The sequence below is a fragment of the Aquila chrysaetos genome, chromosome 1 (assembly GCF_900496995.4).
Source record: "Aquila chrysaetos chrysaetos chromosome 1, bAquChr1.4, whole genome shotgun sequence".
NCBI classification, from domain to species: Eukaryota; Metazoa; Chordata; class Aves; order Accipitriformes; family Accipitridae; genus Aquila; species Aquila chrysaetos.
The window spans coordinates 36,819,333-36,834,615 of NC_044004.1; the positions used below are offsets into that span (position 1 = coordinate 36,819,333).

The window sequence follows — 15,283 nt, forward strand, 5'->3', positions numbered from 1 at the left end:
AATCAATGAACAATCTCCCTTTTCCTATAGCTACAGTGGGAGCGTCACAAATTTTTTCCCTTTAAGAGTATTTTTCTCCGCCTTCCTGCTTTTTCTTTTAACAGGCCTTGTTGCTTAGTTTGTCACTCTTCCGTATTTTTCACCTTGATTGTTTGACTGCAGTTGCTTTCCTCAGTCCTATCACGGGTTTTTTTGTAGGCCTTTAAAAATGAAGCACAAAGCCAGAGTGTTCAAGGTGAATTTTTGACTGCCCAGGCCCTGCCAGGGGGGTTTAAAATGAAGCACAATGTGTTCTCCCTTTCCTAGGAGGTGCTGCCGTTTTGAGGCATGTTTTGGGGCTATTTATTGGTGAATATAGAAAGTGTGAAGGATTAACTCATGGCACACAGGACTTTAAGAAATCTTTCTTCTGCTGTTGCAGGAAAAAAAACTAAGTCCGAGAAGGATGACAAATTCAAACAAATTAAGGTAAGAAGCAGCTGTTTAATAGTGCGAGAGCTTGTGAAAACAATCTGTTGCAAATTTTTTTAATAGCCCCAATAGTATACTGTGGTGGATATTTGCAAATCTCTCATGCTTGTGGTTTGGTTAAGTAGCTACAGTTACATGGGATGTTTGGTTTTGGTTTTTTTTTTAAATGTGAAGGCTGTTAAAGCCATGACTGACGTCATCAGTTGACACAGCCCTTGTGTTACAACGCCTGGAGGTTGGAAAACTGGCAGCCTCGGCAATACATTTGCCATTTGTTTCTCTGTGTAAGTAGAAATGCAGTAATTATGGAAAGAATGCTTCTGAACAATAGAGCTACCTTTTGGAGCAATTATTTTCTGTGCGTAAGGCATTGGAAGTTCATTTTTGTTTAGGCAAGGGGGAGAAGTTCTGTCAGAGCTGCACCCTCTGCTCATGTTTTGCCAGTTAGAAGACCTCAGTTGTAAAGCTCCTCAGTCACTGCCTGAGATTTCTGCTCAGAGCATGGACCCTGACTGACATTTGCTTTCCCTACAAAGCATGGTGTTGCCTAGCTTTCACACTTCTGCTCAGCACCTCTACGAGGTGGTCAGTATTACACACTGGCAGGATTTGGTCCCCCTTCAATTTTTTCAAAAAGCAAATCACAAAGGTTTCAGACTTTCAGCCTTCAGTAAAGTTGGTGTTCTTGGGTTGCACGTAGCAGCCGTGTCTGCAGCAGAAGGGCACTCACTACATGTCCCTGTGGATGTGAGAGACCTGGGCCTTACCAAATCCCTGCTCCACATTAGGCAAGGGGGACTGTGAGCAGGTCTTCCACCTTGCAGATAGGTCTCCTACCACTGGGTTTTTGGACAAACGGAGTCTCTCCATTAAAAAATGGATGCTCAGCAATGGAAAGAAGCCGTAAGTGTCTGAGTAGCCCAGATAAAAATAGGCTCTTTCCTTTGAAACAAAGGACTGAACTGCCTGCCTGAGGCTTAATTTCTACCTTATCCTAGATGTATGCTTTTGACTATGCATGCAGCTCCCTGTTGAGGAGGCATTTATTTTTTAAATCTAAGTGACACCTTTCCCCATGCATTTAGCTTAGGCTAGACATCTGGACACAGAAAATTTAGGTGATTTAGCACCAACTGTGCCAGTGTCCAAGTCCCTTTGTGGATCTGGCACCATCACCTGAGTTCCAAGATGCATATTTGTTTCTGCAGCTCGAAAAGGGCTACTAAATAAACTCTGTAACCAAGCCTCAGTAAAGCTGAGCAAGGTGCTGGGTGTGCAGCATTCCCATGGGGGCTGCTGTGTTTTCTGGGGCACTGCACAACACCAGAGGCTCAAGTGTCCGGTGTGCAGCCCTAACCTGTCTTTGCAGTCGGGATCCTCAATGGATCAATAGCAGCTAATTTTATCTTTTCTGGCTCTCCAGGTCTTTGACCTGTGGGTGGACACAACTGGTGCAGCTCATCAAAGACCTAGTTGCCATTAACACTAACTTTGCACCCTTCTGATGTGCAGAGGGGCCTTGAGACAGGGTGCGTGTTTGCCTTGCTTAATGGCTGGGAAGGTGCAGACTCGTGTCAAAGTGACAGCTCTTTTTGAGTGGATCACAATCACAGCATGTGGCATCCAGGAAAGACCTGTCACGCTGTCCCTAGTTTTTTGTTCCCTTGATAATGGTTCATAGGGTTAGTACTGTGAAGGGCTGGCACCAGGTCTTGAGGCTCACTTTTACCCTGCCCTTGCTGAAATGCTTTAGAGCAGTGAAAATGAGCATGGCATGGCTTCAAATCCAACTGGCAGCTCTGTACCTCTCTGCAAGTGTCTCTGGGTCAGCAGCGAGGAGCAACTTCCCTTGCAGGGCTGGCATGGCCAGCCCAGAGTAAGAGCAGAAGACTTTAGACTTTGTAACCAATAACCCGGTAAGGGAGCCAGTACCAGGGAGGAGGTTGGACCTGTAGATAATCCTTTAAATGTGTTTATAGCTTTTTAAAGAAATCCTGAGTTTATGGAATTAAACTTCTTGGTGTCTATTCTGAAGGGAGTTTTTTAGATTCCCACTCAAGTGTACCAGACCTACAGAGATGCATCTTGTGGAAAGCTCAGTCTATGTAGAACAGGTGGTGTTTTCCCAACACTATTGCCCTGTGGTAATGTTTATGATGTGATCTAAAAGGCTGTATTTAGTGTAAACACTTTGGTTTTCTTTCAGGCTTGCTGCAGAGAAAAATTAAGGCTGGAATTTAGTAATTGCTGTACAGAAGCTAAGGCTTCCTTTCAGAGAGCGCTAAGAGATACAGCATGTTTGGAAGGGAATGACATGAATATTAAAGAGAGTACTGTTTTAAAGCAATGTTTCTTCCTTGTTTGTTCCAAATGTTAATCTCTTGTAGTAAATAGCACACTAATTTCTTGCTCTGTGAAGGCTCACTCTAAATCTGAAAATTAAAAATAGCTTTCGTTTCAAAGCAGAAGATCTGGAAATGGAGTAGACTCTGGCTTCTTCTCAGAGAACCAAAATATCGTTCTAAGACCGTGTCTAGCAGCGACCAGGGGGTATATGGCAGGCAGAAGCAATATGATTTATTACCGTCTCAGAACAAAGAGATGAACTGAGTCCAGGCTCCTAAAATAAATCAAACCTGACCCAACTGTACTGTTTTCATTCTAGCAAGAGCCAGTTGAATCATCTTTTGGGATTAATGGCCTAAATGATGTCACTTCTGACTATTTCCTGTCCTCCAGTATAAAAAATGAAGTTGACAGTACAGTGAACTTTGTAGGTAAGTACTCCTGTGCTTTTCTTACATGCCAAGCATACAGGTGACTTCAGAAACCGTTTTAACTGTGCCAGACTCAGCTTGCCATCAGCATTTTGCACTTCGGAGAATGCCATGGTTGCAGTCAGATCAACCCATTTTTCACTAGCCCAAGCCATGCAAGGTCCTGGTTGCAGGTCAGCCCCACCACTTGCAGAGACAGCGAGCAGCACTGTGGCAGTGTGGTGGTTCCCCTGAGAGTAAAGCACTTACAGACATGCTCAGGGGGCTTTTCCTGACATGAATTTACTCCACAGGGTAGTGACTGTAGCCAATGTCACGTGGGAGTTAAACTGCAGTCAGATGGCGGTTTCCCATTGCTCAACGCAAAGGTTTGTGTATAGGGTACCATTTTATTTGGGAGTTTAAACCTCCAGATGAAATGGAGGAACTTGGTTCTTTTTACTGGCACCTCAGTAGCAGAGTTAGTTCTTAAGATCACTGAGCTAACAACAAGGATCAGCGAAGACTGCATTTAGAAACTGGTACATTAGGAATTAGCTGTCATCTCAGCATGTGAATAATTGGTTCTTAGTAGAATAATTGGGCTGGTTTTTGACAGCTCTTTTTTGGCTGAGGTTGTCACTGCAGTGAGGGCTTCTATAAATGTGACCCATATACCATTTTGTCTAGAATGATGAAAAAGTGTTTGAAAGCTATGTTAGTCTTCTGCTTGGAGAGATGGCAGAAATTATGTGCAGTGACTATTTTTGATGCCTGTTTCTTAGGTCGCAGGGCTTTGTATAGTCATTCCCCTCAACTACTTCTGTGGCTGAGGAGTTTGTGAGTAGTTTTCCTCTCTTTATGGCAGTTCATTTAATCAGCTGTTGCTTTGTAAGAGTGTTAGAACATGATTGTTGCTCTTACTGTTACAGAGGGTTTTATAACTTGAAGGAATAGCATTGCAGTGCTATTAGTGCTTCCTATTTACTGACTGACTCATAAACAAATCTGAAACACCCCAAGGCCAATATGCAGTCCCAGGGAAGAAGCTTCATACATTTTTGCTTTATTTTACATTCTTAAAGTCAAACAGAGGTAAATTAACAGAAGTCTTTGGAATGTACCTGGTGTTCCCCAAAATCCACTAATACCAGAGAGAGCAATTTAGCTGCACACATCTCAGTTTTCTACTGTACAGTGTATCCTGAACTCCTGTTTGATTTTATGATGAGAGGAACGCGTGTTGCACCTTAGAAGATCTCAGTAATTTACAGGACAGGACCCATTGTGGCAACATCAACACCTAAGAAGTATCAAAGGTCTGTTGTGGAAACCAAGCAAGATGTTCAGAGGAACAGAACAGAATTTGCACCTTAAGGGCTTTCATTTTTCTCTGGACTCACAGAATCCATTTTCAGGGGTAGGACAGCAACGCTCGGGTGGGTAACTGTCATCCAGTGTTGTTTAATTAATAGCTTGTGAAGTGTGCTGCTTATCCTGACTGGAGAGAGAAGTCCTTATTTAGGACTGCAAGCAGGATTTTAATGTAAACAGGGGGAAAAGGGTAAAATAGATCTGTTCTGCAGAAAGGAGGAAAGTCAGCTGGAGGGGAGGAAAGACAAACAGCACCTGCAGTGTTTCTGAGATAGGTGCAGCTCATGGGAAAGTTGTGGCATATTGCCCAAGTGAGCAGTAATTTTTGCTGTGCAAGTTATCTCTCAGGGTAGGTAAGAATTCGTCAGGTATTGAAGAGAAAGATAAAACAGTGCAGATGGCCTGCTTGTGCCCTGGCAGGGTTGCACAATATTGGTTTCTCCTAGATAACAATTAACTCTGTGTGTGTGTGCTCTTGCCCTCCATACCCCACTCAATAAAAAGTTGGTTGTTTCAGAACCAGGAGAGGTGAAATACAGTGGAAACAAAATATCTGGAACAAAATTGTAGTAATCGTAGTGATTCAGCTTTAAAAAAAAAAAAAAATCCAGTATGTATGTAATTTTCTTTATGCTGGAATTGTCTCATAAAATACGTATCTAGGTTTGGGGGATTTTCCAGTGGTTACCTGGCACTTCATAAAGCAAAATGGTATGCAGCTTTTCCCTGGGAGAAAAACCTGTCGCTTTTCTTTTTTCAAAAAGTCGTGTTCTAGCCTTGTCTAAAGATAGAAGGCAGGAATGGATTGTGTGTATATACATGTGCATTCATGTATATTTATTGTAGTTCATCCAGGAATAGATGCTATCTTTTGCCTTTTTAAAAATTAATAATTAGAGTACTTGGGTCACTTAACAGAAGAATTTCAAGATCTACTGTGTTTCATTACCTACATGTTTTCCCATCATGGGTCTAGAAAAAAATGTACTGTCTGAATTTCTAACAACACAGCACTGTGTTGTACAGAATTTGTCTGTATGAAGATTGTTCCTTTTGAAGGTTTATGTTCCAGTGAAAGAATCTCTATAGTCCTTCTCTTTCTCTTGGACAACTGTGGATTCTGGTTAGCCATTCTCTGAGATGGCTCCATCCCCGTGTGCTCTTCTGATATAGCTAGAGGCTTTCAGCTTTGTGTTGGATTAATGCAGTTGTCATGTGTTTATACTGCTGGGGTCGATAGGGGAGTTGTACAAGACAGAAGGAATTGTCTCAAGCAGCTCCAGAGAAGTGAGATACTGGCTTTTACCATGCTTTTGCTTGCTCAGTAACTTCTTGGTACCTTGGTTTATTCCCCTGTTTCAAAAGGGTGTTGTGTAGCACAATTAATGTCTACAAAGCATTTCAGGACACTGGCAAAGCATCCATGGTACCTTCACTTTGTAGAAATAAATAATGTTCCTTTGGTATTAAATACCATGTGCCTGGGGGAATAGGAAAACGCTCTGTTAGTAACTAACCAGACTAGCTTTCTGTCACAGACCATGGGGATTACAGACAGCAGGTACAACTGTGTTTTTCTACATACTATCAGTGGCATTGCAAGGATCAGTAAGAATAAGCATCTAATTGGAGAAATCTTTCACAGATCCATGTCGTGTATAAATCAGAGTCCCACCATGTTTTACATGACCATGTGGCTAGTTTTTTGCATGCCATTTCTGGTCTTCTCTTGCATAATTTACATGAGGGCATCCAGAGGCCATGAGATGTTGGCAGCTTGCTGGGTGAGGATGCTTTCCCAGATTAGGAGAGATTGCTGTGCTCTGTATGTCCTGGTGAGACTACGTTTCTGGGTGGAGGAGGAGTGTAGCTGTTGTCTTCCCTGGGAAAGCCTCTGGACAGCTGGTATGTCAAGGAAGGCTCAAGGACATTATTTATGAGAGCCAGGGGAGAGTTAGGCATTTTCAGTCGTCACAAGTGGGGGAAAAAATGTCTCTGAAGGTGATGGAAACTAAAGAAATCATGCAGGTTTCCTTTAGAAGTCCCACTGAAAGCAGGTGGTGGGCAGGGGAGAAAGTGCTGAGATGGTATTGAAGACTCACTCAAATACCAAGCAGGGTCCAAGGACAGGCTCTTAGAGATCCAGCAGGGTCGAGGTGTTACTAGTAACCAATTTTTTATTTCTAACCCCAAGTTGTAGGACAGCCGCACCTTGATGGCAGCAGCGAGGAGCAGGTGATAGTTACCAATCCTCCTGATGTTTGCCAGGTAGTAGAGGTGACAACAGAAAGCGACGAACAGCCCCTCAGCATGAGCCAGCTGTACCCCCTACAGATCTCCCCTGTCTCATCCTATGCAGGTAAGCATCCTGGCATTTCTTTACAGTCTTTTTTTGGAAATGTTTGGAAGACACTGGGGGAAAGGAGGCTCTTCTAGGGTAGCTGGCAAAGATCCAGAGATGTCTTATTTGGCTGCCTTCTGCATTTTTAATGAAACTCAAAATCTCACAGTCTTCCACTCATTTCACCTTGGGAGACAACTCGGCAGATCTGAGGTTGGAAATGTAAGCTGCAGATTTTAGCCTGTGACTAATGGAAAAGAACCTTTTTAGATGTAATGCAGAGAGGTCTTTTTATCCTTTATTAGACGGGCATTTTCAGTGGTACAAATGGTGTGCTGCAAATATAGTGTGTGTCCCTTGCCCCCTGACTTTAGTAAAGATTAAAGGTCTTCTCTGCTGTATGTGTCCTCAGTGCCTAGCACAGCAGGCACAGAGGGTTGCACTAATGGTATATAATGCAGCACTGGAGCTGAGGGCACTGGGGGTGTGGATCTGTCTTGTTACAAATAGTCTGCAGACTAGAACAGCCATGTAGTGACTGATAAGAAGTGGTACTGCAAGCAGCAGAGCTGTGGATGTCTGGCTTCCAACGTCTGCCTCCCATCTGGATTCTCCGATACCTAAAAAGGGGTGAGATAACACGCTTTTCCCTGAGTCAGGGTGCTAATGGTTTCTTTTCTTTGTCTGGCCCCTTATTTTCATAAAACTGGTAGCAAGTTAAGAGTCTTTGGCACTCATTTGTCCCTTATCCAAGTCTGACAGAATGTTCAGAAGTTGTTAGGGGAGAACAGACGCAAATGCACATGTGGGCACACTATAGAGTCCCTGCAATCATATAAGCCTTATTTCCATAGAAAGCAGGGCAAAGCCACATTTGAAAGTAGAAAAATTTTCAGATCCAACCTGTCCTTCCTTTTATAACATATTGCTAACTTGCAAGCCTCAGAAGACTGGGTAGAAACACAAATGTCATCTTTTTAGGCAAACTTAAGTATTAATTGTTCCCCGTGCAATTTATTATTTCACACATGGTTTTGCCTTTGACTCATTAGGCTGAAATTACTTCCAGACACATTTTTATAAAATATATATGTAGTAATTTTTATCTTTGTTTCTGGGTGAATAGTATGATGTTCTTTTGAATGGCCTCCAATATTAGTCTCACACATGTTGATAAACGATTATGCTTCCCAATGTGTTTAGTCTGTAATGGCCAAAGCATTTAGAAGGGCTTTGCAAAGCGTAAGGCAGGGGGATGAGGGTGCGTTAACTTACTATCAGCTGGGAGACGGGGCCTTTGAAGCATTTGTCCTCATTCCAAATGCTTCTTCCAAAACTTTTCCCGTCTGTGAACGTGTGAACATGACAATGCTGCTTTCTTTTAACCTTAGCTACAGGATCCGAGTTCTTGGAATGCAAACAAAAGTCACTGTCTTGGTCTGGAAGTCATGGTGGTTGCTTGGGCTGGGACAATAGAGAAGGGTGGCCTGGTGACAGGAGAACCACCCTGACATGAGCAAGTCATGAGCTACCGCCCCTAAAGTCAATGCAACAAGCCTGCATAAGGAAAATGAGGCACAACTGAAGTACTTCTGCTATCCCCTTATGTTGTCTTAGTATCCTGGTGGCTTTCAGTTGTCCTGACTTATACCAGGACCTGCTAGCCCATAACTCAGATAACACAGAGATGATTTCATGCCACTGACATGCTTTTGAATGCATCTCAAGGCAGCTCTTGATGATCCTGGTTACTCTGGCTAGAGGTCAGTAGCAAGTGGAGTACTGCAAGGGTCTGTCCTGGGACAAATTGTATTTAATATATCAATGAGCAGAAGAGGCGTTGGAGTACACATTTGGAAGTTTATAGGTGACACCAAATAGGGGACATCAGTTGATATGCTTGAGGGCAGGGCCACCATCCAGAGAGACCTGCAGAGACTGCAGGAATGGGCCAGCAGAAACCTTACAAAATTCAGCAAGGACAGATGCCAAGTCCTCTGCCTGGGAAGGAAGAGCCCTTTGCGGCAATAAGAGGCTGGGGCTGATTGGATGGGGAGCAGCTCTGCAGATAGGTGGGTGGGCAGTGAGCTGAACACGAGACAGCAGAGCACCCTGGCCACAGAGAAGGCCACCAGCTTTCAGAAGCACAGCTGGTAGATCTAGGGAAGTGATTATCTCCCTCTACTCAGCACTAGTTACACTACTTCTGGAGAATTGGGTCCAGTCTTGAGCCCCCCAGACTAAGAAAGATAGAAACAAAAGGGAGCAAGTGCAGGAAAGGGCTGCCAGGAAGATCAAGGGCTGGAGCACTCACTCTATGAGGAGATACTGAGGGACTGGGACTTGTTCAGCCTGGAGGAGAGAAGGTTTTGAGGGCCTTATAGCAGCCTGCCCTTACCTGCAGGGATGTAATTGAGAAGGCAGAGACAGGCTCTTCACAGTGGTGCATGGTGGGAGGATGAGAAATGGCAGGCATAAATTGAAACAAGAGAACTTGGTCCAGCTGGATAGAAGAAAAAATGTCACCTTTTTCGCCACAAGGACAGTCAGGCAGTGGAGCAGGATGCCCAGAAAGGTTGTGCTACCTCCATCCTCAGGTTTTCAAGACCTGACTGGATAAGGTGCCAAGCAACCTAATCCAGTCCTGTAGCTGTCCCCGCTTTGAGCAAGAGGTTGGCCTATAGACCTCCTGAGGTCCCTTCCAGCCCGAATTGTTCTATGAACCTCTCTTTTTTAAAGCATGCATTTGCCCTTGAGGCAGGAGTGAGGACAGGGTTCTGTGGTTTGTTAGAACCCTGAAACTTGTAGGACACTCTTGTGACTATTTCTGGCTTTGTCTTGTTCCACACAAACCTGTAGAGAACCACAGGAACCCTGGCCCAGTGCTCATGGGTTTGCTGGGTAGAGCTGCCTGCTCTGTCAGGTGCTATCGCTGAATGGCAGGAAAGAGCATGACGCTAACAGCTGTGCAGGAACAGTTAGTTTAGCTCTTCTGAAACATCAACAAAAAAAAGTAGCCTGAGGTATCAGCTGTCCTACAAAAATCTGTTTTATTTCAAAAACACCTCTAGTTCCTTTCTGAGGTTACTCAGGCAAATGATATGAGTGGCCCTTGTGAGTTTTCTCATATTTCCACTGACGTCTATGAAATCCATTTTTTTTAGTATGGAGGCTGTTGTCAACCTCCTCTTGTGTTTGACACCGATTCAAATAACTTTCTTGATTGAAATAACCTCTCTAAGTTTCCATGCCTGTGTGGCTAGCTTCCCTGGCTTTGCTAACTATAGTGCTATCTCTTGCTCAGCATTTTGTTATGTATAAACACCAAGGATGGATTCCTTTTCAGCTGCATCACTCTTTTTTTGTTGCCACATGTTTCTTCATGTCAAGGAATATCTGTTTCTTGTCTCTATGTGGATTCCTCATATTGATTCTATCTCTAGGGCCATTTTTCCTTTGCACAGATTAATTTCTGCCTCTCCTCCCCCCAGTATGGCTTAATTAGCCAGGTTAATCATGTTGGCACATTTCTTTACCTGGGCCAGTGAATGAGAAGCCCTGTAGAGTGTTAACTTCACAAGGCTTCGCAGTTAGATTTAACATTTCAAACTACTCTGCTTACTGCACGCTGCGGTGGAGACTCTGGCATAGGGGAGGTACTGGCTTTGGAAGTAGTAGTCTGGAGTAGCTGAGCTGCCTGCTTCCTTGCTTCAGAAGGACTTTGGGTGCAGTTTAGATCCTGGGGTCTGAAAGAGCAATTCACACCATTGGTTTACAGCCCTCTGCCTAAACCTAATGCTTAGCTGAGCCTCAAGAGAAGGGCAACATGCTGCCAGTCTCTCTGAAGACGTGCAGGGGCATGATCCATGAAGCACAGTTCGTGCGCTCTTAGCACTCACGTTATGTCCAGTGCAGGGCATGAGGTTGCTCTTTGGGAAGGTAGGATCGTGGTTTATGGTTGCAGGGGTGCAGGGGCTGTGCGAAGCCATCTGCATGGGCTAAAATGCATAACAGAGAGGAGCGTGGAAACTGGGACTTGAGAGCTCCCTTGTCTGCTACAGTAAGTCATCACATTGTTCCTTCAACCTTGTAATTTCGGCATTCCTGTTGGCTTAGAGCATGGATGAGCCCTATCTGCTCAGCCCTGGTTGGGGGGTTGGAGAAAGACCTCTTCCAAATGCTGTTATGAGCCTGATAGATGCCTAGGGTTGTCCTCCCAGGAAGCAGGATGCAGTGGTTCAAAACCCCATGAACTGAAGAGGAACTGCAATCCAGGCCTCCACTTTTCTGGGTGCGGGTGTGGGCACTGGGCGGCTGCCCTGAAGACAGCGGCTATCACTGCAGAGTGGTCCTGAAAAGAGGGGCTTGTGCCCTGTCTCAGATGCATCTGAGGCACGGCGCTCTCAACCAGCCCATGGGCCAGCAGCCTGACCCTCAGACTCTGGGAGACCTGTGTTCAGACACACGTGGACTTGAAAATACAGTCAAAATTCCTGGATTTCAGGCTGTTCTGCAAGGGAGGGATGCAGCTGCAGGAGGATGGCTGTCCTGCTGGAGCTGTGCCCCTGGTTGAAGTGATGAGGGTGACGGAGGTCATGTGGGGCAGGGAGAGGTGATTTGGCTGGAGATGGTAGCATTTCTACTTGCTTGAGTGGTGGGTGAAGGGCTGAGAAATAGGCTGGGGGGAGCTGGGCACGAGTGGCAAAAGCAAAAGAAACTATAACAACAGTAGTAAAGCGCCGGAAGTGACAACAAGCCCTTGAGGCCGCAGGCTAAGGTAACAGTTCATGAAACAAAAAACACACTTACCTCCTCTGGGGTAGAGTTGTTGCTGGTTTTGCAGGGAGATAAAAATAAGGATTTGGACAGAATTTTGCTCTTTGCCAGGCCTGGAGCTGCCAAGAGAAAGGGTGAGGGAGAGGGGGCATCCCCTGCTTGCGGGAGGCTCTTTCCTCTGCCCAGAAAGCACAAATCTACTCCTTCCCTCTCCATTGCTGTCTTTTCCAGGGTATAGCCATGTTAACTGTGATAACCATGTGAATTTACCCCAGTTGTTCAATGTAGCTGTGCTGTCTAGCCCTTGGATTGCTATTGCTGCAGCAGGGGGTCCATGCTTCTCTGTTGTTTTCTGGTTGTTTGGCTTGACTCTGTTTGCTTCTGCTCGTTGGAAGTGGATCAGGCCTCCTGAGCTGGATTTTGATAGTGTAGGTAGAATAGCGTGAGTTTCATTTTTGTTCCTGTTTTGTTTGACAGAAAGTGAAACGACTGACAGCGTTCCAAGTGATGAAGAAAATGCAGAGGTAAGTGTTTTGGGGATTTTTAGCAGTTCGGAGCAAGGTCTCAAGACCAATGTCCTGAGGTATTCTTCCCCCTTCTCAATTTGCAACTCTGTCTATCAGTGGAGTATCCATTTTAATAATAGCTGGGGGAGAAAAACCAGGAAGGTTCAAGGAAGACAGGCATTTGGATGGTTGTCCCAGAATGGATATCTCTACAAGTTCTTTCCTCCTCATCTGTCCAAACTACAGGGAGATTAATTTGCATGATAAGATGTTCTGGAGAGCCATCAGCAGTGCCAGCTAGTTTGTTAATATGATGCATTGACATTGCTGCGTAGTGAGTATTTTATCCTGGTTGACAGCATGCTCACTTTGTTTTCCTTAAATGGCACCTGAACTCATACAATTGGAGGAAATGCTTACATGTATGATAGAAATGCAACTTGAATGTTTGAGGTGCGTGAGGCAAAAAGCTTTCCTGAGCAGTCAGTTGGGTATTGCTGGGTGAAAGGAATCTGTGGAGAAAATACCCACCCCATGAACATTTCCTGAGCTGCACCTATGCAAAACCAGCACTCGCCTTTTCTTTTGGGACTGCCATCAAGTGACCAGACCTACTGATCTCCATGACTACGTAGAGGCCAGGGGAAGCTCACTGAGGACACTTAGATGCCCTGTGCTCCAGCTGCAGTTTCGCAGAAGGTCTCTTGCAAATCTCTCTCCTGCTGTGCCCCCCAGAAAGCCCTCTGAATCCTCCTTGGAGAGCTGCAGGTTGTGCAGCTGTATAAAGGCATGGCTAACCCTCTTAGTTTTGTCTCTTCTGCCTTGGTTAGGGTGGAGCCCATATGCAGACTGCCAAAAATGACTCCCCAAACCTCCTTTGACAGAACGTGCTATTGTGGCATGTGTGATGGGGAAAGGACTGGATGCTCATCTTTCCTTGGCGAACATCCTCCCTGTGATGGGGGACACACCATCAAGTGACAGTGGTTTTCCCGGCAGCCTCACCTGTGTTGACAGTTTGGGTGGTGCTCTTTGAGAGGTCTTGGGTCTCTGTGCCTGCCTGTTGCCAGGAGAATGCTCTCTCTGGTAACTGAGGAGACGCTTCCATTTGTTATCCATGTCCATTTTTGTCTCCAGCATACTGGGAATAAGGCCTTTATTTTCCATCAGAAGAGTGGGCAGAGCCTCTTGAGTGCTGGAGAGCCACCAATGTTTAGGCACACAACTTCAGAAAGGGAGTAGTGGCTGAGAGCCACTCAAAGACACTCAAAGACAGCAGCTAGTCACTCAGGCTTTTAGAGATGGGGTAATTCCTGTGCAATTTGTGGCTGTTTCTGTCTTCATCTTGTTACCTGGAGCACTTTGCAAAGTCACATTCGCTCATGTAGTCTACCCTCCTTTTTTTCCCCCTTTTCTAGGGACGGCTTCATTGGCAGAAGAAAAACATTGAAGGCAAACAGTATCTCAGCAATCTGGGAATGAGGAACACTTCTCATATGCTTCCCAGCATGGCAACTTTTGTAGCCAACAAGCCCGACCTCCAAGTCACCATCAAAGAAGAAAGCTGCCCACTGCCTTACAACAGCTCCTGGCCCCCTTTCCCAGACATCCCTCTGCCACAAGTAGTGTCCACAGCCTCCACAAGCAGCAGCCGGCCAGACCGCGAGACACGGGCCAGCGTCATCAAGAAAACGTCAGACATAACCCAGTCGAGAGTCAAGAGCTGCTAAGCCTTTGACGGTGTGGTTTTTTAGCTTTGTTTTGTTTGGTTTTGTATTTTATGTTTCTCTAGGAGAGGTTCATCCCTTGACGCACACGAGACAAATCTAAGGTAAAGCCTTGGCAATATAAAACATTGCTGTGTCCGACTCCAGTGCCGGAGTGTTTTTAACTCAGGACTCCAGCCGTCAGTATGTACACCTGAACCCAGGCAGATTTCCAAGGTTGCTACGTAGGAAAACAACCCAAGAACTTTGGCCCACTCGCAGGTTCCAGTGTTTCATAAGAGGACCAACCGACCACAAGGGAAGTGGTGCTGCTGCGCTTCTTGCTGTCAAGGCTGTGATGGAACTGAAAGCCTCAGAATGGAAGAGAAAATGTGAACTAGCTGGAATATTTTTAAATAAAGAAAAATCTATTGTGAATATTGTACATAGTGCAGTACTAGCAACGTTGCAGTCTGCTTCTGCACCTTATTAAGAAAGCACTTATGAAAGGCCTTTTATTACCTTGCTCTACTTAATGGCACATTGAAGGTCCCTCCCCACCTGTATTCTTTTCCAAGGCTATTCTTGCTAAAGTGTCTTTAAAGAATAGAGGAAAGGAAAGGAAGTTAAAACTTCCCATGTGGACTTCATACGTTTTAAGACTGCTTTTCTCATGTTTGTTTCTAATCTGCTATGCTTGAATGCCGCGTGGTACAATAGGAAAAAAAAAAAAGAGAAACCTATTACAGAGATATTATGCAAATTCCCAGATTTAAAAAAAGAAGAAGAAAAATACTCTAATTCTAACCAGAGCAAGCTTTTTTATTTTTTATACAGGGGAATATTTTATTCAAAGTAAAATTCTAAAGTGAATATAATTTTTTTTAATCTTTTCTACAGCAAATTTATAATTTTAAGATTCAGTCCTTGGTTATCAGCAGTTATTACATCCTTGTGGCACATTTTTTTTTAATTTTGTAAAGGTGAAATAGCTTTTATGAGCTCATGTAGCAATCAGATTATCCTGTGGATTGATAATAAATATGGTATATAGTTAAATTTTTAATAATCCTCTTGTTTGTCTCTTTTAATCTTTCAGAAGCCCCAGATGGCATGGGTTTGATAGGTGAATGTGACCTCTGGACTGAGCAATTAGCGTGAGCCACCTTTACAGTTTCTGGAGTACCTATCTAACAAGGTGGGAAGTACTGTGCTTGAGGCAGAAAGAGGAACTAGAGTTTAAAGGTGGCATACTCAAGTTTGGCCTCACGGGCAGAAGCTGGGAGTTGGGGCACCTCTTCAGCTGTTGTTCCATGGTTGGACTTTGAGCAAGTCACCTCATGGAAGGGAACG

The 15,283-nt window shown here is 44.6% G+C and overlaps 1 protein-coding gene across 6 annotated transcripts in view; it reads left to right on the forward strand.

The window, feature by feature from the left end:
* IRF2 (interferon regulatory factor 2) overlaps positions 1-14,996 on the forward strand; it is a 42,355-nt gene extending 27,359 nt beyond the window's left edge. For 5 of the 6 annotated variants that reach the window (XM_030015249.2, XM_030015222.2, XM_030015240.2 and 2 more), the window contains 5 exons: positions 422-468; positions 3,137-3,248; positions 6,796-6,960; positions 12,196-12,242; positions 13,643-14,996. In XM_030015249.2, coding sequence (XP_029871109.1) covers positions 422-468; positions 3,137-3,248; positions 6,796-6,960; positions 12,196-12,242; positions 13,643-13,954 — 683 coding nt within the window. In that variant the 3' untranslated portion in view covers positions 13,955-14,996. The remainder of the gene's footprint in view (positions 1-421; positions 469-3,136; positions 3,249-6,795; positions 6,961-12,195; positions 12,243-13,642) is intronic. The other variant, XM_041122685.1, reaches the window with a different exon arrangement.
* Positions 14,997-15,283: the final 287 nt, after the last annotated feature.